Source organism: Barbus barbus (genome assembly GCF_936440315.1).
Source record: "Barbus barbus genome assembly, chromosome: 10".
Taxonomy (NCBI): domain Eukaryota; kingdom Metazoa; phylum Chordata; class Actinopteri; order Cypriniformes; family Cyprinidae; genus Barbus; species Barbus barbus.
The window spans coordinates 19,326,314-19,354,295 of record NC_136738.1 but is presented as its reverse complement, the minus strand read 5'-3'; the positions used below and the strand labels follow the sequence as shown (position 1 = coordinate 19,354,295).

The following is a 27,982-nucleotide window of genomic DNA, read 5'->3' as shown; positions in this document are numbered from 1 at the left end:
ATGCCTTTGCTGTCGCTTCTGAACAAGTTAATACAATGTAATGCTTTCTGAATTTCATTTCTTTAAAAGAAAAAGTCCTAAAGACCCCAAACTTTTGAACAGTAGAGTATCTAAATATTTCCACTGCAAATATTATACTGCACTTATAAGTACAGCTGTATGTCTGACTAGATGTTTTCCTTTTAATTTGCTTTTTGCACAGATTCCTCCAAGAAGCTTAAAGATGTCCTGGAAGAGTTTCATGGAAATGGTGTCCTCTCCAAGTACAACCCTGAACAGGTATGTGATGGCAGGAGCGGCCGTGATCTGGCCTGATTAAATGATCTGTTTAGAGGCAGTGGAGCTTCTGGCTGTGACACCAATACAACCTGACTCAGGCCGCAAGTCATTACAGGAAATGCTTAGTCATCCGCTCCCCGAAACGAAGTGGCCAGATATCGCCTCCTATTAGAGAAGGTCCTCGCTGACATCATAAAGCCCATGCATCACGTTGCCGTGACAACAAAGCCAGCAGGCAGCCGCATCTATAATTTGCTTTATGGAGTGTCGCCATTCTATTTCTCTCCTCTCCTCCGCACTGACATAAATAAGAGGCTGCTCAGGGTTTGGCGCCACAGGTTGTGACCCAGAGCCTTGGCTGAATCAATAGTGAATGAGCACCGGTGGCAGTTAATGGCTTTGAAGCTGACGCCCGGTTGGCTATGGTGTGACATCGCATGCTTCGCATTGTTCATCAGTTCGGTTTAAATCATAAAGTCTGGAAGTATCGCAAAATGGAGGTGACATGCCATGAGTGCCACTGTGCTGCCTGCTTACGATGACAGAGCACGGTATTTCACTCATGTATACAGCCGATTGACTGTCTGTCTGCGGTTGGGCTGTAAATATCCTTCATCGCAGCCTCAACAAGTCACGGCTGTTTCGAGTATAATCATGTTTAATTGTGGTGACTCTGTAACCTTTGTCAAAGGAAGAGTGTCTGTAAAAATGGACGCCGGTGAAAGGTTACATAAACTGTTCATTGTTTCCTGCGTTATTTGATAGCAGGGCCAGCCGCTGTGTTTTGCAGGTCTGAAAGTCAGACAGGAAGTTGCTCTTACAGCCATGGCTGGTTACGCTGCTTTTCACACCACCAAAACATATAAACGTGTTTGCTAATACTTAGACAAAGAGAGTCATTTGGGTTCGGTTACTTTCACCTTCCTGTTTTTGGTGTGCATCAGCCCTTCAAGCTTCAAGTTTCCTCCACTTCCTTCACTCCTACATGACTTGCCTGTTTTTGCCTTATTGGCTTTTTGCCTTTTTCCAGAGTTTCATTTCAGCAACAAGAGGGATCTAATGGATTTAGGTTTGTTCATTCCTGCAATGATATGATTAAAGGGGAATTCACCCACAATGCCTTGAAAATTGTCTTCGCACAGATTATTGGGGGTGCAGATTATGTGCCAGTGCCCGATTTGCACATTTTCTTTAGTGAATCATGTGCTTAAACCGTAGTGAATTCTCTTTGGGTTTTACATTTTAAATTTATTTTTTATTCCTATTTTATTTCCAGGTTGCCGTTTCAATTTTTATTTTTGTTAGATTTCACTGTTGTTTTTTAGTCTGGTGGCATTTAAATTTTTTGAAGTTTAAAAGAAATTACAAGTTTTATATTATAGCACGTATTAAAAAAACTAAAATCATTTTTTACATGTATTTAAATTAATTTTGTAACCATAACATTTTAAATGTGCATTACTGTCCAAAAGTTTGGAGCCAGTAAGATTGATTGATTGATTGATTGATTGATTGATTGATTGATTTGACAGAAATGAAATCGATCAAAAGTGACAGTTCTTCAATGTTTTTATTTTGAACTTGCTATTCATCAAAGAAGAAAAAATGTAAGTTCTCACACATTTCCATAAAAATTTAAAGCTGCACAACTATGTAAACATGATTACATAGTTAACCCTACATAATTAGGGTTTAGACAAAATATTAAAGAAATAATAAAAGCTTTTCCTTGACATGAATACACAATATTTTAAAATATATTAAAGCAGAAAACAGTTACAATCTGTTCTTAATCAAATAAATGGAGCCTCTGTGAGCATAAGAAACTTAAAAACATTTTTTACTTGAAATATTAAACAACAAAAAAATCTTACCAGCCTATATTGTATTTGTTTCCTTACTTTTTTCCCTTAGTTATGCTAATTTTATATGCAAGTCAACAACAATATTTTAATTAATGTTAATAAAACTTTCCCCTTTTTAGTCCTTTATCCACATTATTTTTCAACATGGAAGTAAGCTGTTTTGTGTGAATGCGCGAGACTCCTGGTTCATTAGCCAAAGTAGGGAAATAACGAAAAGAATAACAAAGTGCAGTAAATGGTAAAACTGTTTGCACTACAAACCTGTGTTTTCATAATTAAGATAATACATTAAAATAATATGGTAAGAAACCGTTTTGTACAGCTAAAAATAACTGGAAGCGAATGAGACCGGAAGACCGGACCTCATACATAAAATTTACAAATGGTCGTGCATGTTCTTACAAGAAAAATCCTTTTTTTTTTCTTTTTAATTTTTGTACTGAGAGAAAATTACCACCTTAAAGAAGTAGGTCCGGATTATGCAAATAAACCAGTGGATTCTCTTGCCACTAAAACTGCAAAACAGCATTAAGTATGATGCAGGTGGACTAATGCAATACAGCATTAAAGAGGGAATAATGTCAATTCATTCAGTGTCAGAGGAGCAGAGGATATGAAAGGTAACACCATTCACCGATCCCTTCCCTCTGCACGAACAACCACTGCAGTGTATATAACCCCTCTCTCCCTCTACCCTCTTCATATATCTCTGACTGCCACACAGAAGCAAGATGTTCTCAACCAAGTAAGCTGTTACCTTCTGGGTTTGCATGTTCTGTGGTTCAGTGTGTCAACGGACTGCATGCCCAGGCCCATCCTTGTCTAACAAGATAGTCTTGCTACAATGTCTGCTGAAGATCAGAGGTAGCACCCAGTGCTTTTTAATGTGAGCCATGTGTCTGTGCTACTGTAAATTCTATTAACGGCTTCTTCATCATGGTGTTTTTGTAACCTCCAATGATTTTGTTTCTATGAGCAGCAAATTTATGTGTTTTTACTATATTTTGATGTGTGTCAGTGGGCTCGCTCTGTATTTTTGTTGCCATGTGTCATAATGAAATGCTTGAGCGTGTCATTCATGCCCAAAGACAGGAACAGGAACATCCTCTCTGCTGAAAACATAAAGGAGCAGGAAGCTGCATATTCATGGATTTATTTAGTCTCTCCAGCTTCCTGTCATCTCATTTCTCATCATCTCTCCACTTGTCTCCTGCAGCCCATCGACTATGAGGGCTTCCAGCTATTCATGACTACGTATCTGGAGAATGACATCCCTGAGGAACTTTGCAAACACCTCTTCACTTCCTTCAAGAGCAAGAATGGTGGAGGCAGCTCTCCTGACACCTCTCGATCTGGAGCAGGCATGCTGGGTAAATACTCTTTTAAAATGCCTTTATACTGTCTATAACATGTCATGAAAGTCTGTATTTCCTATTTGTTTCAGCAGTTCTAATAGGAGAAGCAAGTGTCAGTTTCTTCTGAGGTAGATTTTTTGGGAGCTGTGAAAGAACAACTGCCCTGAAACACTTGTGCGCTGTTCATAAACAGTTGGGTCCCAATTTATACCTGGAAATAAGCTTTAAGTTTGAGGATTTTGAAAAATGTTGAACCTCATTACATAAAATAAGAAATATTTACAGTTGTTCACTATTTGAAGGTCACTAATCAAACTTTTGGAGTTCATCTAGAGTGCTGCTGCCATTAAAGCAAAAGAGGTGCAATCAAATACTAAGAAATTCATCTGATTTTTTTTAGTTTTTTTTTTAGTTTACTCAGCATGATATATTTCTAATGGAAACATATACACTACCTTTCAAATGTTTGAAATAGGTAAAAATCTGCATAATAGATAATTTGCCGTTTAAAAAGTTTGTTTTTGAAAGAAGTCTCTTATGCTCATTTATTTGCATTTATTTGATCAAAGTACAGTATTATTTGATCAGTAAAAACAGTAATTCGTGAAATATTACAATTTGAAATAACTGTTTTATATGTGAATATATTTGATATAAATGCGAAGGCAAAGCTGAATTGTCAGCAGCCATTACTCCAGTCTTCAGTGTCACATGATCCTTCTGAAATCAATCTAATATGCTGATTTGCTGCTTAAGGCTGATGATACACTAGACAACTTTTTTGAGCAGTTTTGCCGGGCAACTTTTCTTGAGCAATGTTGCTTGGACACATTCCCACTGAGAATGGGTAATAAATTTCTATCTGGATACTTTAGATCGGTCTAGATTGCTCAAAAAGTTGTCCCGTGTATCATCAGCCTAAGACACATTTCTTATTATTATCAATACAAAACAGTTTTATACAACATTACAAAAATAAAGTACTTTCACCTTTGGTCTCAGATCACACTGTATCTTTTCATTTAAATTAGATTAGACTGCATAACCAGTTTGCTTGTAAACCTGTAATGAACTGGTAAACATCTGGCGATCCCACACACATCTGATGAGCATTTTTTTGTTATGCGATGAAACTTGCTCTTGTCAGGAGACATGCTGCCGCCTTTTCAGGCTCTCCATGACTCTTGAGCCATTGTTCTATTAAGGCAAAATTAGACAAATTAAGAGATTTGCCTCTTTGCAAGGTTGATGCAAGAGTACACTTTAATGCTGGTGGCTTTGTGTCTGGTACTATTACTGTTAACCTGAGGTGATTTAGGGCAAAGATTAGTTGAGTATATAAACAGTTTGACAGCCAACAGTGCCACCTAGTGCCTTGATTTCTCTGGACCGGCTAATACAATACAATCGGTGATTTCTGTTGCTCCATTTGTCTTTAATGCAACTCCTTAATGCTAAATGAGAATTGCTCATTATGGCAGTAATACATCTGCCATATTCAGCTGTCCTGGCTGGTTGCGCTCATAAACTATCCCAGCTCTCTTTTCCTCTATCCGTGTCTGCCATGTGTCATTCTACCTGTCGTGGTTTCCAAATCTTCAAGACTGAACAGTTTAAAGCGCTGTGGAGGGGTAAACAGACCAGTAGCAACAAGCAACAGACAATCTGTCTATGTATATCTATATTCACTATATATTCACTAAAGTTTAATTAAAAAAAAGTGAAGTTATTGATAAATAATGATTTTTTGGTTAATGTTCATGCACAGGTTTTACACTTGTGTACACAGTTAGTGAATGAGACCCTACACTGTTTCTTCCTGTCTCATCTCCTCTCTATTTTCCTGTGCTGCTTTCTTCCTTGTAGGTATGAATGGGAAGAGTATTTCGAGTGCTATGAGCCGACATGCACCAGAGAACTCTGCAGGGATCTCTCCAGGCTCAGGGGCCACCACATCACCCTGCTCCTCCCGCTCCTCCTCACAACGCTCAGGCACAGGGGGCCACACACCCAGAGGCCCCCACCGCTCACCCGGCACGCAGCCCAATCCTCCAGCGAGCAGCAGCAGCAATGCTTTGGCTCTCTCTAAGACTACCAACTCCCCTCGCCTCTCTCCAGGTCAGAGTCATGAACAAGGGGACAACCTTGATCTTCACGGTCCTTTTTTACATGTGTAATCCATGACAAGGGTCTTACAAAGCGATATTGCCTGATCAGAATCCGGATGCTCCCACACAAATATTTTTGTGTGATATCTGGTGTCATTACTGATATATTATACACATTATAAGTTTACAGCACTTTGGCCAACTAAAGTTGATTTTAAATGTGTTTTACAAAATAAAACTGAATTGAATTGAAAAATGATAATTTAACATTCTTCCAGAACGTAATCAATCAGAAAATCGTACAACTCTCCGGAGGAGTCCTTCTCCACAAAAAGGATCTCCGTCACCCCAAGTGGTCTTCCTTAAAGACATTGTGTGCTACTTGTCCCTGCTGGAGAGGGGGACGCCAGAGGATAAGCTTGAGTGTAAGTTGGAAATTATTCAAAAATAATTTTCTGGTACGATTTTAGCTGACTTTAGGAAATTTTTAAGAAGGATTATTTTTAAGACATTCTCAAATACTGATTTGGTCATATATATTTTTTTGAATATTAATAGTTGATGATGTTAGCTTGTTCATGTTAAAACAAAGAAAGTTTTCCTTTGTTATGGTAGTTTATCAGACGCTTTAATGTCACATGAGGTTTCTTCCTTTAATCTCCTTCTTATTTACATCCTCAATAATTCCCACTTTTCCAAAGTTCTTCTAAAGAAAAAAGAAATATCTTTTAAGTAATTTTGTAAATGATGTCTCCAAACCAGTCGTGCCAACCACAGGAAGTACAGTATTAGTCAGAAACGTGTGAAAAGTGACCTCATTCTTGGCAGGCGTCACAAATTTTATTTCCTTACTGACAGTTCATATTTAAACACAGCATGTGAAAAGCAGATATGGATCTTTGAGATGTTTGAACAGTCAGTTTCATTTCAGTTACTGTAGCCTATGTGATGGCTAAGCTGAATTTTCAGCAGCCATTACTCCAGTTATCAGTGTCACGTGATCCTTCAGAAATCATCCTAATATTTGGTGTTTAAGAAAAACGTCTTATTATCAATGTTGGTCACAGTTTTTGTGGAAACCGTGCCACATTTTTTCATATAGCATTTGTTTGAAATAGAAATCTTTCGTAATACAGAAAAAAATCTGTAAGTAGCTATACGTTATTAGCTATAAAAAAGTCTGTTAAGTAATAAGTCAATATATTTACATGTAGTACACCCAACAACACCTTTGTCAGTCACACATAGTGAGAGTGACAGGAGACTTCTAGAATCTCTTTCTCTTATTCTGTAAGGGCTTATCTCTGCTCCTGTCCTTATTTACCATGGAGTTAGCGTAGCCAAGCTTTCTTTAGCATAGGAAGTTATTTGTGCCCAAAGCTAATCCTCACTAGCTCCCTCAGTCTGCCTTTTGATAACCTGAGCTCTAGGTGCTATCATGGGGTCTGTACTTGACAAATGTTTGCTACACTATAAAAAGTCTCTTATCTTTTACTTCTCTCACCCTAAAGTCATGTTCAGGCTGTACGACACAGATGGCAATGGTCTGCTGGACAGTTCGGTAAGTCTGAAATCTCCGTTATTGTTATGTTTTTGCTGTTTTGTACATTGCCTATTTGGTTATTTGTTGTTGTTCTTTTATTATCTGTGTCCTGTCCTGTTTCTGTCTTTCTGTTGCACTGTGGAGCTTCTGTCACTACAACAAATTCCTTGTATGTGTAAACATACTTGGCCAATAAAGCTCATTCTCATAATGTGTCATTTTGAAATGTCCAGTTATTTGACTTTGTGGTTAGATTGATGCTGTAAACAACAAGGGGTTAATAATGCACAGTACACAGTACCGCAGTTTAATGTTAGGTTTACATGCAAGTTTAATACAATACATACAGTTACAGTGCATTTCATTCGGATTATGTAATATTATTATCATCCTTTCATTGAATGTTTCATTCATCTTAAAGCTGTTAGAACTTGATGATTCGGAGCCTGTCTCACAGTATTATTGATCTTTTTTTGGGGGAAACTTTGAACTGATAGTTGGAGAGAACTGTAAATACCAGGGTTCATAAAAAGTCATTTTGAAAACTGTATGCTTTATAGTGTATAATATCTAAAGCAATTGTATCTGTCGATTTAGGAGCTCGACCGCATCATAAACCAGATGGTCCATGTAGCTGAGTATCTAGAATGGGACTCTACAGAACTACGACCAGTATGAATCATTTTAAATGTTTCCACCAGGCAATCCCATCATATATAGTGGAATCCATATCTTATTGTCCCTTATTTTCATGTCTTATATTATAGATTCTGAAGGAGATGATGGAGGAGATTGATTATGACCGGGATGGAACGGTCACATTAGAGGAGTGGATCAGAGGAGGAATGACCACCATACCACTCCTGGTCCTGCTGGGAATGGAGACGGTGAGGAGAAACTAAGTTATAAAGAGGAAATAATACATTAAGATGTAGTATCTTAATTCCTGTTCCTCTTTCACATACATTCAGAATGTACAAGAAGATGGGCAGCATGTATGGAGACTGAAGCATTTTAACAAGCCAGCATACTGTAATTACTGCCACACTATGTTGTTAGGAGTAAGAAAACAGGGCCTTTGCTGCTCACGTGAGTATATGTCTGCCTGTCTCTCTATCTATTGTTCTATCTGTCATTTTGTCTAAATATATCTGTCTGTGTTGTTCTGTCTGTCGTTCTGTCTGTTTGTCATCTGTCGTCTTTCTGTCCGTCTATCTCTATATTTCTGTTTATCTGTCTGTCTCTTTGTCTGTCATTCTGTATAACAATGTATTGTTCTATCTGTAGTTTTGTCTAGCTATATCTGTATGCGTTGTTCTGTCATTCCTATCATTTTGTCAGTCTCTGTCTGTCATCTAGGACCTATAAAATGCATTTTATTTTTTCCCAAATTGTATTTACATTTTTTCCAAATTACGTTTTTCCGTTTAAACTCCCTTTTAATGGCTAAATAAAATTTTATTAAACAAAAAGCATGTCTAATTAATGAAACTTACACAATTTAACAGCAATTTATTAAGAGTTTAACCAAAAATGTCATTTTTAAGGCCCTATGAAATACGTTTTTTTTCTCAAATTTAGTTTTTCTTAATTTTCTGGGTTCTATTTGAATAGTTTCATTAAATTTTAATCATCAAAAGCATCTCTAAATAATTGATTATAAAAAAAAAAATTATTTATTTCTCAGAAATATTGTGTGTATTTACATTTTTCTGGTAAATAAATTCTGTTAAATGTTCCTTAAAAATAATGTTTTGAAAATAATTGTAGTAGTAGTAGTAGTACTATCATCATATTAATAATATATTTCTGTCACAATTTCTTCAAGTTGAACCAAACTTTTATTTTGAGAGGTTGTTGTGAAGACCTTTTAATTTTTTCTGTTTGCATATGACAATAGTTGTTCTCACAAGAAGCAGTAAATGCTCATGAAGTGACTCTGAGCAGTTCTATAGATTGTTCATGTGCTCATTTACTCATATAATGAGGCAGCAGAGGCTGAAAACACCACGAGCATCACATGCACTTCAGTTTATGCAAAACAAAACCGCGTGTCTACGCCATTCAATCACACAGAGACACGCGGGACATGCAGGATTAATGTTTAAATAGCATTTTGCAGCTTAATATTCACAGCTAGTAGTCCATATCACGTTTTAGCTTCATCCACAATTGGTCAAACTCTGTGACATTATACAGTAAATTCCATTTTCATGACTGGTTCCCGTGATCCTGTTCATGTTTTCGATCTCTGTATCTGTCTGTCATTCTGTCTAGCCATCTGTTGTTCTATCTGTCATTTTATTTAATTATATCTGCCGTGTTGTTCTGGCTTTCATTGTGTCTTTCTATTTGTCTGTTATCTCTCATCTTTCTGTCTATCTATCGATTTGTCTGTCTGTCTGTTTTTCTATCACACTGTCTTTCTAACTACCTATCCGTCTGTCTGTTCTGTGTAGTTTTCTGTTTGAAATGTTTCCCTTCAATCTCTCATACTCCGTCTCTCACAGTCCTGTCTTTTGTTTGGCAGTATGCAAGTACACAGTCCATGAGCGCTGTGTGTCCAAAGACATTGCTCCTTGCATTAGCACCTACGCCAAGTCCCGCAGACACACCAATGTGAGTGCATAAACAACATACGCTTACAAATGAACACTTCTCACTGTTTAAACTGGATTTTTCTCTGAGGCGTAACTTACAGTATAAGGACAGAAGCGATCATTTCATGAGACACATTTTTCATTTTTGTGAAACCTGGAGTTTGGTACAGAGCTCATAGTTGTAACAAACACAGTGTTCTATTATTAGTAAACGACTCGTGTTATGATTATTTTATCCACTGACCGCAGTCCAGCTCAGTTTTCACCCAAGGCAACTTCCCAGACCCATAACTCTTGGTTTAACCTCAAAGTAATGTTCTGTGGACATGTCAGAAAGGCTATGAGAACATCCTGTGTGTACGATCTTTTTTCTATACTGAGAACTAGAGGGGAAAGACTGAGATCACACAGCGGTTTTAGTAGTCACTGACACCTCTTTAAAACTTGCACTTCCCATGCAGTAACTACCGCAGAGATGGAAGGCACTGCATTCAAAACAAATGTTGTCATTAGATTATGATTTCACAGAGTGTATTATGAGATGTTAAGTGATGTGGAAAAAATATTACAGGCAATCAAGTGATGTGCTGTAAGTTTCTGCATTAGTCTTACCTTCATCTCACATACTATATATTATGGTATTCATTTTTACTGAGTTTTTAACATTGGTTGTTAGATTAAATGAAAAATGCTGTGTGCTAGACCCTTCCTGAAGCATCATTGTGAAAGCTCTGACCAACAAAAAAAATCACTGAATGTGTATGATAACACGTGGATGCATTTAGTACATTCCAACACTGGTAATTATTACCTGTATTTCTTTACTAAGATCCTGTGTATTCTTCCACACTTGAGGTTTTGCCTTGTGATGTGATTGTTTTAGTCAGTAAAAGGAAATAATATTGCAGTTAGTGATAGAATTCTTGTGCAAATGCCTTATGTTTGAGTATTTCACAACCAAAATAAATAATGAGTCTCTATTGAATGTCTCTCTAGGCTATGCAGCATGTTTGGATGGAGGGCAACTCCCCAACAAAATGTGACAAATGTCACCGCAGTATCAAGTGCTATCAAGGTCTAACAGGCCTTCACTGTGTTTGGTGTCAAATCACTGTGAGTATATATTGACTTATCTTGATATCTTACTGTGGCCAGTAAGAGTCTAAAACTTTTGTGTTAGCATTAATATTCATTGTATTTTTTTTTAATGTTTTTCTGCATTTTTCCTTTTTATCTCAGTTTAATTCAGTTGTAGCCTATTTTTCTAAAAGCCATTTTAATGTAATACTTATTCACGCCACTTGGTGGTGTTCTTCACTAAATTTTCACACCATTTAGTGGACGTGGCCAATTTGTTTTAAAATAGCCCTAATAAAGATAAGTGTCAGCACTTAACACTCATTCAAAAGCTTTATCTCTGCGTAATGATTTTTATTATCACATTATATGCTCCTGCACACTCTCTGAACCATCTCTCCTGACAGTTTCAACTCTAAACCTGCAACTAATTTAATATCAAGTACAGATCCTGCTGTCCTGTTTGTTCCTAACATTTAGGCCCAGTTTCACATACAGGGCTTAGCCTAAACCAGGATTAGGCCATAGTTCAATTAGGATATTTAAGTAATTTTAATAAACATTCCTTAGAAAAAAACATTACTGGTGTGCATTTTAAGACAAAACAAAGGCACTGACATGTTTTAAGATCAGTCAGTGCAAGTTTATTTCAGTTGAAACAGCTCAGATTTACATTTTAGTCTAGGACTAGGCTTAAGCCTTGTCTGTGAAACCGGGGGATAATGTCTTCTTACAAGGTCGGATTAGTGAGGATAAAACAAGCCACAAAAGATCCAATCCATTCCAGTCTGTTGATGTGTCTTTCTCCACCGCTCCTCATCTATATTTGTGTGTTTTCCAGCTCCATAACAAGTGTGCGTCTAATGTGAAGCCTGAATGTGACGGTGGGCCATTAAAAGATCACACACTCCTGCCGTCGTACATCTGCCCTGTTGTTCTGGTGAGTTCAGGCTCTCCCACTGCACTCTTTTGATATGGTAAAACGCAAGGATCCCAGGATGATTTTTTCATGGGTGGGTCCTGGATGAATTCTTTAATGGGCCTCCTCTCTACTGGGACCAATGAGTAGTCTATACTATATTTTTGGGGTATTGTAGACACAATGCAAGACCGTTCTAGATAGTTAGAGGTTATTTGAATTTCAGAGTTATACGCAACCCTTATTGTTGATAAATGTTAAGAAAACTGATGTTAATTAATGTAAATTGCACAAACACCCATCACACACCTGGATGGTTGCAGGTGCGCATGACATAACCATCAGAAAGAAGAAAATATTTCTCCTGCATGCTGCCGTGGCTTTCAAATCTTTAAATATTTATTTAAAAAGCAATGTTTTGCAATGTCGGTCGCTTAAGTAAAAAAAAAAAAGAAAGAAATTGAATTGAGGTCTGAGTTATATTGGCCATTGATTTTTTTTTTTTAGCCAGTTGTTACATCTACAAGGAGAAATATTTTGTTTAAATATATTTATCTATACATTTTTTTTATGTATCAAAATATTTTGATGTATTTTGGATATTGCAACAGTGTTGATAATGGGATAAAAGGGAGTTTTTGTGCACTCTGTCACAAAACAAACCAAAAAAATTCCTACTGACTGGAAATTTGCATTAAGAAATTAAAGAATGTTCACTGTTTTTGTGCTATTCCACCTTTATGCTATAAAATTTATGAATTAAATATTAATTTAAGTAAATGGTATTCAAGATAAAATGATTCCAGTAAAACATTATTTACTGTCTTTTCAATAAGTATGACTCAATAATCAAGGAAATTCACAAACTTGTTTTGACTGGAGTCCGTAAGATTATTTTGTTTTTGAAAAGTGTCTTATGTTCGCAAAAGCTGCATTTACTGGATACAGTAAAAAAACAGTTGGGCTATAGAATGTGTGATTATGATTGGTTGATGAAAGGTGTGCAGTCATTGTCCAGGAAATGCACAGCTATGAAGTAGTTCCATTACAGTTACAAATAATTTCCATGATACTTTTTTTCAGGATTACTTGATGAATAGACAGTTATAATAAACAGCATTAATTGAGAAGTAGATTTTCAAATAGAAATAGAATTTGAAAATTTACTTGAAATATAATTTTTTCATAACATTGTAAATGTCTTCACGATCACTTGTGGTCAGTTTAATGCATCCTTGCTGAATAAAAGTATTCATTTCTGTATGCATTGTAAAACGACCTGTAGAAATGCTAAAACATCAATTCTTTCTAAGTTCTAAGAGAAATGGCATTAGTCTTGTCATTCTTATCTCAGATGCACATCTGTCTCACTCCGTCTCTGTTTGTTGATGTTCACTGTAATGTCTGTATAACTGTAGGACCGTCATTCTGCCGTCAAAAGAGGTGAAGGAGAATCATCCCCCAGTACCAGCCCTGAGGACACCGGCCAGTGTTTCAAGTTCACCGGTGACGGTCAGGCACTGCAGGTGAGTCCTCAGCAGACACACTCTGGGACTGCAAATCTGTGCAGCGCACTTATATGTGTGTGTGTGTTTGTAACCTTTTCTCCCTTTCTGCTTTTTAAGATCACCCCTCTGCCCGGGACGCACCCCCTCCTCGTGCTGGTTAATCCTAAAAGTGGCGGTCGGCAGGGAGAGAGGTAAACGTCTTTGAAGCACCAACTGTTGCATCATCATTTTTCATATTCTCCGACCTTGTACTGCTGTAATGGTTCCAATGAGGAGGTTTGTCAAACCATCTGAAGTCAGTCGAATCTGCATAGACATGTTAAACAAAAGTCCCACTCTTTTTCTAGCTTACTGGCAGTGTCCTAAATACCATCAAAGCTTGCAGGAGACAGTAATGCTGTTTAAGGAGGAAGAATGTGGGTGTTGTTTCAGCTCTCACCACCCACCCAACGTCCTCAGGGAGACCGGTTTGGGATTTTGTGCTGGCATCACCATAGCAACACAGTTTTAAATACCATTAATTGGCCGTTTATCCTCCATTATTAGACATGTGCTCAAACAAAGACACGATAACTGCCCTGGCCCCGAAAAAGAAAGACCATTTTGGTAGTTCTTTGATGCAAACAAAGGAACAGAGTGGTCACCGTTGAATCATACTGTACCGAGTGTATTTGTCCACCATATTCACTCTGAGCAGTGTACTGAAAGCTCATTGGTCGGGCTTGACACTTGACCTGCGTTCTTTTGTTCTTTGCATAGGGAACGAATGAATTCTTCAGTGTCGATAAGTGCTCAAATTATCACCCCCACATAAAAGCATAGCTTTTGACGTACCTCAAACTAACAGCCCGTTTTATTTCTCTTCCTCTCTCTGTGCATTTGCGTATTAAAGGGGCAGAGTAGCTAACAGAGTTAGAAGTGAAGGACATTGAGTCCTCAATAATAATTTTATTGCTTCAAGGTTATTGAGGAGCATTGCTGCAACCGTGTGCAATATGTGTATGTGTGTTTCTGTCTTGCTTGACTTCATTGATTCCGAGGTTTGTGTGGCCTTTTATGATAATGGAATGATGACGTTTTAAGAATGTCATTCCTCCACATGTGTGTCTGTCTTTTCAAGGAACAGTTCAACCAAAATAGAACATTCTTTCATCATTTACTCATCCTCATGTTGTTCCAACATTAGAGCTGCGACGAACAATCTGTAGATTTTTTTTTCTTTAATTAATTGGGGGGGGGGGGCAAATGTTATTTTTTGGGTTTTAGTGAAAAAGTTGATTGTTATTCCCTTGCCTTTTTGTTATTTTCTTCTAAAATCGAATGGTGGTTATTATAAAAATAATTTATTGTTTTGATTTAAACAAAGAATTACACAAAAACAAACTTGATGTAACCAACAAAACAATCTTTTATATATATATATATATATATATATATATATATATATATACACACACACACTCACTCACCTAAAGGATTATTAGGAACACCTGTTCAATTTCTCATTAATGCAATTATCTAATCAACCAATCACATGGCAGTTGCTTCAATGCATTTAGGGGTGTGGTCCTGGTCAAGACAATCTCCTGAACTCCAAACTGAATGTCAGAATGGGAAAGAAAGGTGATTTAAGCAATTTTGAGCGTGGCATGGTTGTTGGTGCCAGACGGGCCGGTCTGAGTATTTCACAGTCTGCTCAGTTACTGGGATTTTCACGCACAACCATTTCTAGGGTTTACAAAGAATGGTGTGAAAAGGGAAAAACATCCAGTATGCGGCAGTCCTGTGGGCGAAAATGCCTTGTTGATGCTAGAGGTCAGAGGATAATGGGCCGACTGATTCAAGCTGATAGAAGAGCAACTTTGACTGAAATAACCACTCGTTACAACCGAGGTATGCAGCAAAGCATTTGTGAAGCCACAACACGCACAACCTTGAGGCGGATGGGCTACAACAGCAGAAGACCCCACCGGGTACCACTCATCTCCACTACAAATAGGAAAAAGAGGCTACAATTTGCACGAGCTCACCAAAATTGGACGGTTGAAGACTGGAAAAATGTTGCCTGGTCTGATGAGTCTCGATTTCTGTTGAGACATTCAGATGGAGAGTCAGAATTTGGCGTAAACCGAATGAGAACATGGATCCATCATGCCTTGTTACCACTGTGCAGGCTGGTGGTGGTGGTGTAATGGTGTGGGGGATGTTTTCTTGGCACACTTTAGGCCCCTTAGTGCCAATTGGGCATCGCTTAAATGCCACGGCCTACCTGAGCATTGTTTCTGACCATGTCCATCACTTTATGACCACCATGTACCCATCCTCTGATGGCTACTTCCAGCAGGATAATGCACCATGTCACAAAGCTCGAATCATTTCAAATTGGTTTCTTGAACATGACAATGAGTTCACTGTACTAAAATGGCCCCCACAGTCACCAGATCTCAACCCAATAGAGCATCTTTGGGATGTGGTGGAACGGGAGCTTCGTGCCCTGGATGTGCATCCCACAAATCTCCATCAACTGCAAGATGCTATCCTATCAATATGGGCCAACATGTCTAAAGAATGCTTTCAGCACCTTGTTGAATCAATGCCACGTAAAATTAAGGCAGTTCTGAAGGCGAAAGGGGGTCAAACACAGTATTAGTATGGTGTTCCTAATAATCCTTTAGGTGAGTGTATATACATATACGCATGCTGGCCGATATATCTCATGCGATATGCATGCGCATCTTTACTGACGAGATGCACATGCATATCGCATGAGATATATCAATAGATATATAGTCTATAATTTTAATGGCAGGTTTATTTGTACAGTGAGAGACAAAAAAACGCATTTCAAAAAAGTTTCAAAAAATTGATTTGCATTTTAATGAATCAAATAAGTATTTGATCCCCTATCAATCAGCAGGATTTCTGGCTCCCAGGTGTCATTTATACAGGTAACAAGCTGAGATTAGAGCACTCTCTTAAAGGAAGTACTCCTAATCTCAGTTTGTTGCCTGTATTAAAGACACCTGTCCATAACCGTCAGTCTCCCTCGGTCTGGGGCTCCATGCAAAATCTCACTTTGTGGAGTTTCAATGGTCATGAGAACGGTGAGGAATCAGCCCAGAACTACACTGGAGGATCTTGTCAATGATCTCAAGTCAGCTGGGACCATAATCACCAAGAAAACAATTGGTAACACACTACGCTGTGAAGGACTGAAATCATGCAGGTCCCACAAGAAAGCACGTGTTATTTTGAAAACTGTCTGAAGTTAGCCAATGAACATCTGAACGATTCAGAGGAGAACTGGGTGAAAGTTTTGTGTTCAGATGAGACCAAAATCTTTGGCATCAACTCAATTCACCATGTTTGGAGAAGGAGGAATGCTGCCTATGCCCCCAAGAACACCATCCCCACCGTCAAACATGGAGGTGGAAACATTATGCTTTGGGGTTGTTTTTCATGGACGGTCAGGACCAGGGCACTAAAAATGGGTTGTGGATGGGTATTCCAGCATGACAATTACCCAAAACACATGGCCAAGGAAACAAGGGAGTGGCTCAAGAAGCACATTAATGTCCTGGAGTGGCCTAGTCAGTCTCTAGACCTTAATCCCATAGAAAATCTGTGGAGGGAGCTGAAGGTTCGAGTTGTCAAACGTCAGCCTCAAAACCTTAATGACTTGGACATGATCTGCAAAGAGGAGTGTGACAAAATCCCTCCTGAGATGTGTGCAAACCTGGTGGCCAACTACAAGAAACGTCTGACCTCTGTGATTGTTAACGAGGGTTTTTCCACCAAGTACTAAGTCATGTTTTGAGAAGGGGTCAAATACTTATTCGACTCATTAAAATGCAAATCAATTTATAACTTTTTTTAAATGCGTTTTTCTGGATGTTTTTGTTGGTATTCTGTCCCTCACTGTTCAAATAAACCTACCATTAAAATTATAGACTGATAATTTCTTTGTCAGTGGGCACACTTACAAAATAAAATAGTTTTTTTTTCCCCAAGGGGAAATGGAATAATTCAGAATAATTCCACTGAGTTAATTTTTTTCTATGTACACTTATATCCAGGTATATTTTATGATCCCAGTGTAGAAATGGATCAGTCTACTTCATGAGCAGATCATTTAGAACTTTTGTGTGATCCGCATCAGTCATTCATTGAAAAGATCTGACATAAAATAATGATTTGTTTATGAATTTAGCATCGCACTTCTCTCGTGATCTCTCATGAAGGTACCAAGAAGAGATAGGATGCATGTCAAGATATTCTATCCATAATAACATATGATATTTATATTTTATCCGTACATAATATTGTACAGATTGACCAGGATATTATTCAGAAATGAAGCCTTTGTGTTCATTTTGAAAGTCATTTGGGCTTGGAATGACAAGAGGGTTGGTAAATGATGGCTGAATTGTTATTTTTGGTTGAATTACCCCTTTAAGCCTTTTATCTTCATGTGAGATTCACAGTAATTACGTTTAAAAATGTCACTCCTCTATGTGTGTCTTTTTAATGCTTTTCTGTTCTTATCTGTCTTCATCAGGGTGCTGCGGAAATTCCAGTACTTGCTTAACCCCAGACAGGTGTACAGTTTGGATAGAGGAGGACCCATGGTGGGGTAAGACAACTAAAAGCCACCATCAAATTTCAAGGGAGATGTGCGCATAAAACATTTTTTGAGTCATGATTGGGAATTGCTCAAAAACAGTTTGACATTCTCACTGTTGTGTTGTTCTGGCATGGCTCCCTCTCTCTCTTATATTTTTTGCTTCTACAAACCTGCAATGAAGTGAGCCAACCTGCAATCAACTAGTCTGAGAGAGGAACCACTCGCAAAGTGGAGCTGACTTTGAGAGACCTACAAGACATTTACTATGACTCAAGCAGCCCCCTGCTGAGTAAATGTATTCATTCAAGCACTGAATGTTTTTCTGAGCCTGTCGGTCACAACGAGGCTTCCTCTTTAAGCGACTACATTTTACTAAAGCCTCTTCAGCCATACAACCCCACATGTCTTGAACAATAGACCAACTCAAGGTCATCCAAATCAGTTTCAACAGTAACATGGCAGTGAAATCTGACATTTACATATTATTTTATGAGCGCCAAATTGGCATATACTCTATACTGATTATGTTTCAAGTACCATAGGTTTGAATTAAAGTGTTTTTTTTATTGAAATAAATGCATATAAGACCATTTTAGGCAATATGTTAAGAAGAACAGTTTAGTATTATTATTATTATTATTAAAATGCATTATTAAAATGTTAGTATTATTTTATACTATTACACTATTTATACTTTAAAATGACTAACTTTTTATAATCATATTATTTTTAGGTTTTTATTTATATTTAGCTTTAATCTTTTTATTTTCCTTTTTAGTGTTTTTGAATTTAAACTCATTTCAGTTGTCAAGGCTATAGTCCTATTTTTCATTTATGCTTTTCATAAACTTTTTATATTTAATTTTATTTTGACTAACAAAACATTTCTTGCAGTGGTTTGTCCATGCAGTGGACATAAATAGCTTTAGTTAATATTATAACAACATTGATATAGAGCAATATATTTAGGATGGCACAGATTAGATCATTTGACCCCGGAAGAACTTGATGAGAAATCATCTTAACATCTTAAACCAGTCTAAGGTGGTTTGTAAGTCTAAATTGTTCTCCCAGCATGGTCAGATTGGTCTGTTAGCTGGTTTAGAGAGGTTTTGACTAGCTTTAGGCTGCCACTAGCTGGTCATGCTGCTAAAACTAGCATGGCTTGACCGAAAGACCACCATAAACCAGTTTACTGTAGGCTGATTTAAGGGTTTTTTTCCATCATGAATTTTGCGTTCATATTAAAGTTGGCAAATCTGAGCTCAGTTTGAGACATTAAGATCTTTTCTGGGCTTTTTATCTCAAGAGAAACATTTGAGAAGCAGAAGACTCAATTTGTTACCCATTTATCTAACTCTTTAGATATTGGAGAGATTTTATCTGTGTTTTTTATTTGCTATGAGCTCTCACTTCCACTTTAGTGTACTATTATGCAGTTACACATTCTACAAACCCACTCAAAACGCATGAGTACATTCTGTTCAGCATCCTGCGGTTGTGCAACAGTGATTCTCATTCAGAGAAAAGGAGAGAGAAGTACAGAACAAAAGCTAAGCAATGGTCGTTTTGCGGGAAAGCAGACTAACCTTCCGTCCCAGATCCCCCTCCCACCACACAATGTTCTGTAGTCACGACTGGAGCGCTGCTAATCCTGAAGAGACCACTCAGAGAGAGAGAGATTGTGTGACATTGCTGATTTCACTCATGGAGAACAATTTGGACATATATTAAATGTTCTTCCTTAAGCACTTAGCTAATTTATAAGCATGTTATGCTTTAAATGTGTCCTGTTAATAACTGTGCCATTGCTTGTGGTAGCAGCTCTTCATTAATACAGAGAATTATTCTGAGAGAAAAATCAACCAAAATTCAGTCAAAACATTATATTTATATTAGGGGGGAAAGCCACTAATTAAATACACTAATGTTCAAATGTTAAAGGTCAGTAAGATTTTTTTTATTATTATTATTAAGAAATGTGGTTTCGGACACATGAAATTAGTCAAAAGTGACAGTAAAGACATTTATAATTTTACAAAATATTTCTGTTTAAATAAATGCGGTTCTTTTGAACATTCAGTTTGTAAAAGAATCATTAAAAAAAGAGAAGCAGCAAATCTGGCTGCTGAAAATTCAGCTTTGCCATTACAAAATAAATTACATTTAAAATAAAAAACTACAGATACACTTGAAATGAATAGCACACTTGAAATGACCTTTTATCTGCTCATTGTAATTGGGATAATGAGGGAATAACACACACCTGGCCATGGAACAGCTGAGAAGCCAATTGTCCCATTACTTTTGGTCCCTTAACAAGTGGGAGGCACATATGCAAACTGTTGTAATTCCTACACCGTTCACCTGATTTGGATGTAAATACCCTCAATTTAAAGCTGACAGTCTGCAGTTAAAGCACATCTTGTTAGTTTCATTTGAAATCCATTGTGGTGGTGTATAGAGCCAAAAATGTTAGAATTGTGTCGATGTCCCAATATTTATGGACCTGACTGTATGTCATCATTTACTCACTGTCATGTCATTCTAAACCTCTCAAACTTTATTCCCTTTCTTGAACACAAAGGAAGATATTTTGAAGAATGTTGGTAATCAAAAAGTTTTGGTGATTATTGACTTCGATTGTATGGATTGTATGTGTTCCACAGAAGAAACTCATAGGTTTGAATCTACATGAAGGTGAGGAAATGATTATAGAATCAATTGATTTGTGTCACTCTGGATCTGAGCATCTGCTAAATGAATAAATGTAAATATAATGCTGTGTATCATCAGTACAGCTACTCTATTAATACTGCAGATGAATCATCTGAGAACAAACCACTTTAATTAGGTTATATTATTATCTGATCTTTCTTTCTTTTCAATCTCTTGGTCATTTCATTTTAAAATTGCCGAACTGATGATTGACACTCAGGGGTCTTAGTGGAGATCAAAAGATGGAGAGATGAAAGTATATAAGAGTGCTATTTTGCTAAGTGTCTGCGCAGAAGAGGCCGCTCTCACAGCTTTTTATGGAAAAACACAGAGATTGCTTAAGTATGTTCCGTTGCCCATGTCATTGGAGAAGGAATTGGTTACGCAAACCGAATCTCTACAACAGCAGTCTACGTTGCCATTTCAAACAGACTGGCACTGGTACATTACAAATTGATCTGGAACAGAGCTCATTTAGTCAGACTGAAACACAATTCCAGCTCAAGCCTGCCCAGAACCACACAGCCATGTTCCACTTGTGTTACTCAGCTATTGAATTTCAGTGGACATCCATGTCAAGGATGTTGTTGTTGTTGTTGTTGACATAGTTTGAGGATTTTCATAGCACTACAGCAATAAACCTGAGAAGGTATGAAAAACTGAGAACTGCTTGAATTGACAGTGTTTTCATGGTAAAGGTAGTGGCACACTTACTCTCTGCTTTTGCTCTTGTCCTGCATACATAAAACATGCTGCAGTGTCAGAGCCAAAAGAAGTTACACATTATAAATTTTTCACACACTTGTGTGACTGCTTTGCTTACGTGTGATGCTCAGTGCTATATCAAATCCCACATGTGTCTGTATACGCAGGATATGTTCCCCCAGTCACCCATGTGCTGCAGTACATGCTCCTGACCAGCAGAGAGTGATATCATCTTCAGCCTCTGTCCTGCTGAAGAAGCCTTCCTATCCTCTGTCCGTATATGTATGTTTGGCAGCTAGCTGTTTCTGCTGTAACTCCCATTTGAAATATATATAAATATATATATATATTTTTTTGTCTTTGCTGAGACAACAAGTTTTATTCGTTGAGTGCTTGTCTCACAGCACAAGGCCAGTTCATAAACAAATAAAAAGTGAACAAAGTTTTGGGCCACAAACTTTAACAATCAAAAGTATAGAAAAAAGTGCCAAAACGGCTTCAGTTTAGCTGTTTTGGTGGCTCAGTGGGTTTGACTTCCAGAGTTGTTCTCCCATGACACTGAATAAAAACAACACAAATCTTCTGAAACATCCAGATCAAACATGCAGCACTGAGTAGTAAATTGTGCATTGCCACTGGGGAATAGTGTGAATGCTGTAAGATTGTTGGGTAGGTTTGCTTTGCTGCAGTGTTGTCACTCCACAGGATCACTTTAATTATAGGACCAAGGAAAGCTTTCATGCAAATACATGAAAGGCACCATCTCATTGTTTTTATGTCTCCCAGGCTCAACTTTTTTCGAGACGTGCCCAATTTCCGCGTGCTGGCCTGTGGAGGCGATGGATCAGTGGGGTGGATTTTGGACTGCATTGGTGAGTACAGATCAGCATCAGTGCTTTCCAGAGCTATAATAATTAACATTGTTACATGGACTTAATAGACCATCAGCCTAATGTAGAAGTTTATCTGGTACATGCATAAGTATCACAAACTCGCATGCTCTGTACAGAAAATAAAACAATTTCTGGTTTGCTAAATATCACTTTCATCTTTCAAGATTAGTTTTTAATGATGTGACCAAAGAAAACTCCTTCATTTGAGATACAGGTCTTATACTGACCGTCTATTTTGATTGCACTGTATATTTCCTGCTATTTTGCATCTGCATTTCTCCCAGGAGATCAATAAAACATGTCAACCAATTCATCGACAAACATTAGGACATCCTTCCATGCGGTACTTGACTCGAGGCTGGCTCTTATTTAAGGCACATATAATCATGGCGTTTAACCGTCAGAAAGATTGTTCACAAATCATTGTTTCTAGGAAGCGCATTGACTCATCTGTGACCTCTTTCATATGAGTGAATGCAGGGTAACAGTGGAGATATAATGGCCTGTCTTTCCCCCTCCTGACAGCTGTATTGATGTTAATGAACGAGCGCTGGAGAGGAACCTGTGTGGGCGGTGGTACATATCACTGTTAAGTGCTGATTTAGAATCAGTTTGGTCTCCAAACCTTTGGCTTGAAATTGCAATTGGCTGATGGTACTGAAACCTGAACTTAGACCAGAAGCGATGTGCTCTTTATCCCTTTAGAGACTCTTTAGCCTGGCAAATTGAGGAGGACAGGGATGTATGTGGGAATTTGTCCTCCTAACAGCCCTAAAGTGATGATTTAGGAGCAGCTTTTGAATGAGAGCCGCTCTGCGATCAGTCCTTGCTTGTTGTTCACCCACACGAGTTTGACTGCTATTAGAAAATGTCTGCTGCTGACGGTTACTCAGAGAGCCCCTGCGGTTAGACAGTACATCACGCCATACGGACCATCACCGAAAACAACGTCCCCGCAGTCCCTGTGCACATAGCAATGAGCCACACAGGGACCATCAGCGTGAGGACAGAAAGCTGCAGTTCATCATGTTGCTTCCCTTCAGCAGATAGCACACACTGCTGTTTCTCTCTGAACAAGAGAAACAAACAAATTTATTGTGAATTCTTGTGAGGAATGATACACATTAATGCATGAAGCACTAGCCAATGCTGTATGACTAATTTCAGTGCCTTTAAAAGATGAAGTAAGATCAGGGGCCAGTTGCATAAACATAACCATGTTAAGACTGTGCCTTAAGAACTAGTTTGACCAACTATTAGTTGGCCAAGAGGTAATCAGACTTTAAAAAGTTATGACCGGACTTAAAGAAACAAATTAGACGACTAACTTTTTAAAGTCGACATGAAATCAAAATTGAAAATTCGTATTTTTTTAATGGAGTACTGTAGTGTTTATTATAAATAATTTATCCGTGCACTTCATTATTTTTTTAAAATTCATGTGCCATTTTAATCTTTAATCAAAAATGTTAACCTTCCCTCCCTCTCAAAATGACTCATCTTTTGATCAAAAGTAATTAAAAAATATATATATCAGTTTCCAATAAATGCTGGAGGAATGGCTGCTGAAAATTTAGCCTTGCCATTAAAGGAATAAATGATGTTTTATAATATATGAAAATAGAAATTGTAATGACATTTCACAGTATTGTTATATTTTTAATTAAATAAAAGCAGCCTTGATGAGCATAAGAGATTTCTTTCAAAAACATCCAATAATCCTCAACCTCAAACTTTTGCAAATTCATTGAATATAATCATAATTTATGTCCAAGTTAAATGTGCTTTACATTTATTTTTACTTCCAGTAATACATTTTAATGTGGGTTGAAAATATTTTGAAACAAATTTAGCTTTTTGAGGTATAATGGTATAACGCATAATTAAAAAAAAAAAAATTCACAAATTATTATTATTATTATTATTATTATTATTAAAAGGGGAATGACCCCCCTACAGCACTGCTGACATCCTTTTTTAGCCCTGAATGGCACCAAATAAAATATCAGGCCGCTGTGCAATGTTTTGAGTACCACAAAGACCCATTGTTTACACTTTTCAAGGAACTCTGCACATTAAACTGGAATAATAGAGAGTGTTTTAACATGAAAATGACACACAGCAGCTTTAACAGCTCTCTTTGTTTCTCAACAGATAAGGCCAATTTTGCTCTGCATCCACCTGTTGCAATCCTGCCGCTGGGTACCGGGAATGACCTCGCTCGCTGTCTGCGCTGGGGTGGAGGTGAGGAATAAATAAGAGACTGTCCACCAGCAGTTGGAGGGAATTACTAAAGGCCTTTGAAATGAAACTTAAAGGGCTTTCCTACACAGAACCACTCGAGTTGAGATTAGGCTTTGAATTCTTTGAATCTGAACGCAATCCCATATAAACCCTTCAAAAGGATCTTGAGACTGCTTTCTTTTAAACATTTCCTCTCACACCCCCCAACAGAAGGTCAGACTGTAATAACCAAACTTGATCATAGTTAGCTGAATGCACCAGTCACATGAATGAAAGAGCAGGATTTGTTGAGACCACACTTGAATTCAGGAATTTGATTCTGTAATCGTCATCACACAGATGACCGTGACAACACTTGCCCAGTTAAACCAATTAAGCAAAAACCTTAAAGGGATAGTTCACCCAAAAAAGAAAAATTCTCTCATAATTTGTCCTCAGCACAAAAGGAGAGCTCTTGAATAATGTACTGGACCAGTTTGACCAAACAGTTGCTGGTAGCCATTGACTTCTATACCAGCAACTAGCATTACTTTGTTAGTGTTCAGCACAGTAAAGAAACTCTTGCAGGTTAGGAACTTGAGATTGAGTAAATGGTGACAGTTTTCATTTTTGGGTGAACTATCCCATTAAACTTGTTTATCTTAGTTAGACACCAAGGCAACTTTTCAAATTTAAGATAAGCTGAAGTTTTTCAGCTGTATTTACATAATTATGTATATTTCATTTTATTTTAGCTATATTACCAACAATTATTTTCAGTAGTTTGTTAATAACAACACTGTTAAGAGGTGGTTTAAAAATGAATTCAGTCATTTTTAACAAGAGATAAACTATTCTTTGAGTATATATAGACTTGCCAATCATTTGCCCACAAGAGACCTGCACTGTTTCATTCCTGTGTGATTTACATATGCTTGTTCTTGATTAGATATGTGGGTTTATTCAGTAGTTATGATGGAATGATATGCATCAATGAGTCTGCATCTGCTTGTAAGACAGGTGTGGATGGCCTCGTACAGGCTGCTGAATTAATTAGCCTCGTATTAGTGTTTCCTGTGTGAGCATGTGTGTGGTTTGTGCAAAAGGGTAAGGTTTTGCATAAATGTATTCTTAATTTCATTTGGAAGGTAGGCTGTTTTTTTCTCTCCATGTGAGTTGATTGACTTTGAAACACGTGTAGCACCTGTAGTCAGTGCAGAGATGCCATGTGAGCGTCCGTTCATGTAACGTTCGACTAGATGCGTCTGCGTGTCTGGTTCAGAAAGGCAGAGTGAGCACCTGGGTGTCATCACACATGTGATATTTCGCTCCTTGGGTTGCCAGGCAGGAGCCAGTATCCCCCCTGACTCACAGCATGACGGCCATCGTTAAGAGATTTCGCTTCTTATGATGGCAACGTATCAAGTAGACTCTGTAGACTCAGAAATTGCAGTTCGATCACCTCAGAGAACCTTTCTAAGGATCCCTTCATGTCATTTTGATAGGTTGCCAGGCATTGACAAAATCCCCTCAGGTCATGGTGTTCATCCCCTTGATGTAATGCAGTAGATAATTTGAATTGATCTTTTTTTAATGTACATTGCTGTTAAAAGTTTAAGGTCAGTAAAATTTTGAATGTTTTTAATGGAGTCTCTTATGCTCATCAAGGCTGTATTTATTTGATCAAAAATATAGAAAAAAAACAGTAATATTGTGAAATATTATTGCAATTTAATATTGGTTTCCTTTATTTCTGTATGTATGTATGTATGTATGTGTATATACAGTGGTGTGAAAAAGTGTTGGCCCCCTTCCTGATTTTTTATTTTTTTGCATGTTTGTCACACTTTAATGTTTCAGATCATAGTAATTTAAATATTAATCAAAAATAACAGAAGTAAACACAACATGCAGTTTTTGAATGAAGTTTTTTTATTATGAAGGGAAAACAAAATCCAAACCCATATGGCCCTGTTTGAAAAAGTGCTTGCCCCCTAAACCTAATAACTGGTTGGGCCACCCTTAGCAGCAACAACTGCAATCAAGCATTTGCAATAACTTGCAAAGAGTCTGTTACAGCGCTGTGGAGGCATTTTGGCCCACTCATCTTGGCAGAATTGTTGTAATTCAGCCACATTGGAGGGTTTGAGAGCATGAACCGCCTTTTTAAGGTCATGCCACAGCATCTCAATAGGATTCAGGTCAGGCCTTTTACTAGGCCACTCCAAAGTCTTCATTTTGTTTTTCTTCAGCCATTCAGAGGTGGATTTGCTGGTGTGTTTTGGATCATTGTTCTGCTGCAGAACCCAAGTTCGCTTCAGCTTGAGGTCACGAACAGATGGCTGTTTTGTCCTTCAGGATTTTTTGGTAGACAGCTGAATTCATGGTTCCATTTATCACAGCAAGTCTTCCAGGTCCTGAAGCAGCAAAACAGCCCCAGACCATCACACTACCACCACCATATTTTACTGTTGGTATGATGTTCTTTTTCTGAAATGCTGTTACTTTTATGCCAGATGTAATGGGACACACAACTTCCAAAAAGTTAAACTTTTGTCTCGTCAGTCCACAGAGTATTTTCCCAAAAGTCTTGGGGATCATGAAGATGTTTTCTGGCAAAACTGAGACGAGCCTTCATGTTCTTTTTGCTCAGCAGCGGTTTTCGTCTTGGAACTCTGCCATGCAGGCCATTTTTGCCCAGTTTCTTTCTTATGGTGGAGTCATGAACACTGACCTTAACTGAGGCAAGTGAGGCCTGCAGTTCTTTAGATGTTGTTGTGGGGTCTTTTGTGACCTCTTGGATGAGTCGTCGCTGAGCTCTTGGGGTAATTTTGGTCGGCCGGCCACTCCTGGGAAGGTTCATCACTGTTCCATGTTTTCGCCATTTGTGGATAATGGCTCTCACTGTGGTTCGCTGGAGTCCCAAATCTTTAGAAATGGCTTTATAACCTTTTTACAGACTGATAGATCTCAATTACTTTCTTTCTCATTTGTTCCTGAATTTCTTTGGATCTCAACATGATGTGTAGCTTTTGAGGATCTTTTGGTCTACTTCACTTTGTCAGGCAGGTCCTATTTAAGTGATTTCTTGATTTCGAACAGGCAGTAATCAGGCCTGGGTGTGGCTAGAGAAACTGAACTCAGGTGTGATAAACCACAGTTATGTTTTAACGGGAGGGGGCAAACACTTTTTCACATAAAAACCATGTGGGTTTCACAGGGCCATGTGGGTTTGGATTTTGTTTTCCCTTCATAAAAAAAACCCTTCATTTAAAAACTGCTTGTTGTGTTTACTTGTGTTATCTTTGATGAATATTTAAATTTGTTTGATGATCTGAAACATTAAAGTGTGACAAACATGCAAAAAAACACATATATATCAGGGCTCGCAAAATCGCTAGCCCGACGTCCGACGGCTATTGTGTTTTCCAGTCGGGCTACCAAAATGTATCACTGCCCTGCCCGACGGGCTACCTTAAAGCTGTAGTCTACGATGTTGAAAATCAGTCGAGAAAGCCAGAATTTTAAAAAAAAACTCATCCCGCCCCTCCACACGCACACCCCT

The 27,982-nt window shown here is 37.8% G+C and overlaps 1 protein-coding gene across 1 annotated transcript in view; it reads left to right on the top strand.

Annotated features, from left to right (window-relative positions):
- LOC306876133 (diacylglycerol kinase beta-like) overlaps nt 1-27,982 on the top strand; it is a 106,556-nt gene that overhangs the window by 26,519 nt on the left and 52,055 nt on the right. The window contains exons 3-18 of the mRNA XM_079427088.1: nt 203-279; nt 3,361-3,514; nt 5,366-5,617; nt 5,886-6,032; nt 7,119-7,168; nt 7,748-7,822; nt 7,918-8,037; nt 8,122-8,239; nt 9,681-9,769; nt 10,747-10,863; nt 11,669-11,767; nt 13,165-13,272; nt 13,372-13,445; nt 17,813-17,887; nt 22,088-22,173; nt 24,349-24,438. Coding sequence (XP_079283214.1) covers nt 203-279; nt 3,361-3,514; nt 5,366-5,617; nt 5,886-6,032; nt 7,119-7,168; nt 7,748-7,822; nt 7,918-8,037; nt 8,122-8,239; nt 9,681-9,769; nt 10,747-10,863; nt 11,669-11,767; nt 13,165-13,272; nt 13,372-13,445; nt 17,813-17,887; nt 22,088-22,173; nt 24,349-24,438 — 1,731 coding nt within the window. The remainder of the gene's footprint in view (nt 1-202; nt 280-3,360; nt 3,515-5,365; nt 5,618-5,885; nt 6,033-7,118; nt 7,169-7,747; nt 7,823-7,917; nt 8,038-8,121; nt 8,240-9,680; nt 9,770-10,746; nt 10,864-11,668; nt 11,768-13,164; nt 13,273-13,371; nt 13,446-17,812; nt 17,888-22,087; nt 22,174-24,348; nt 24,439-27,982) is intronic.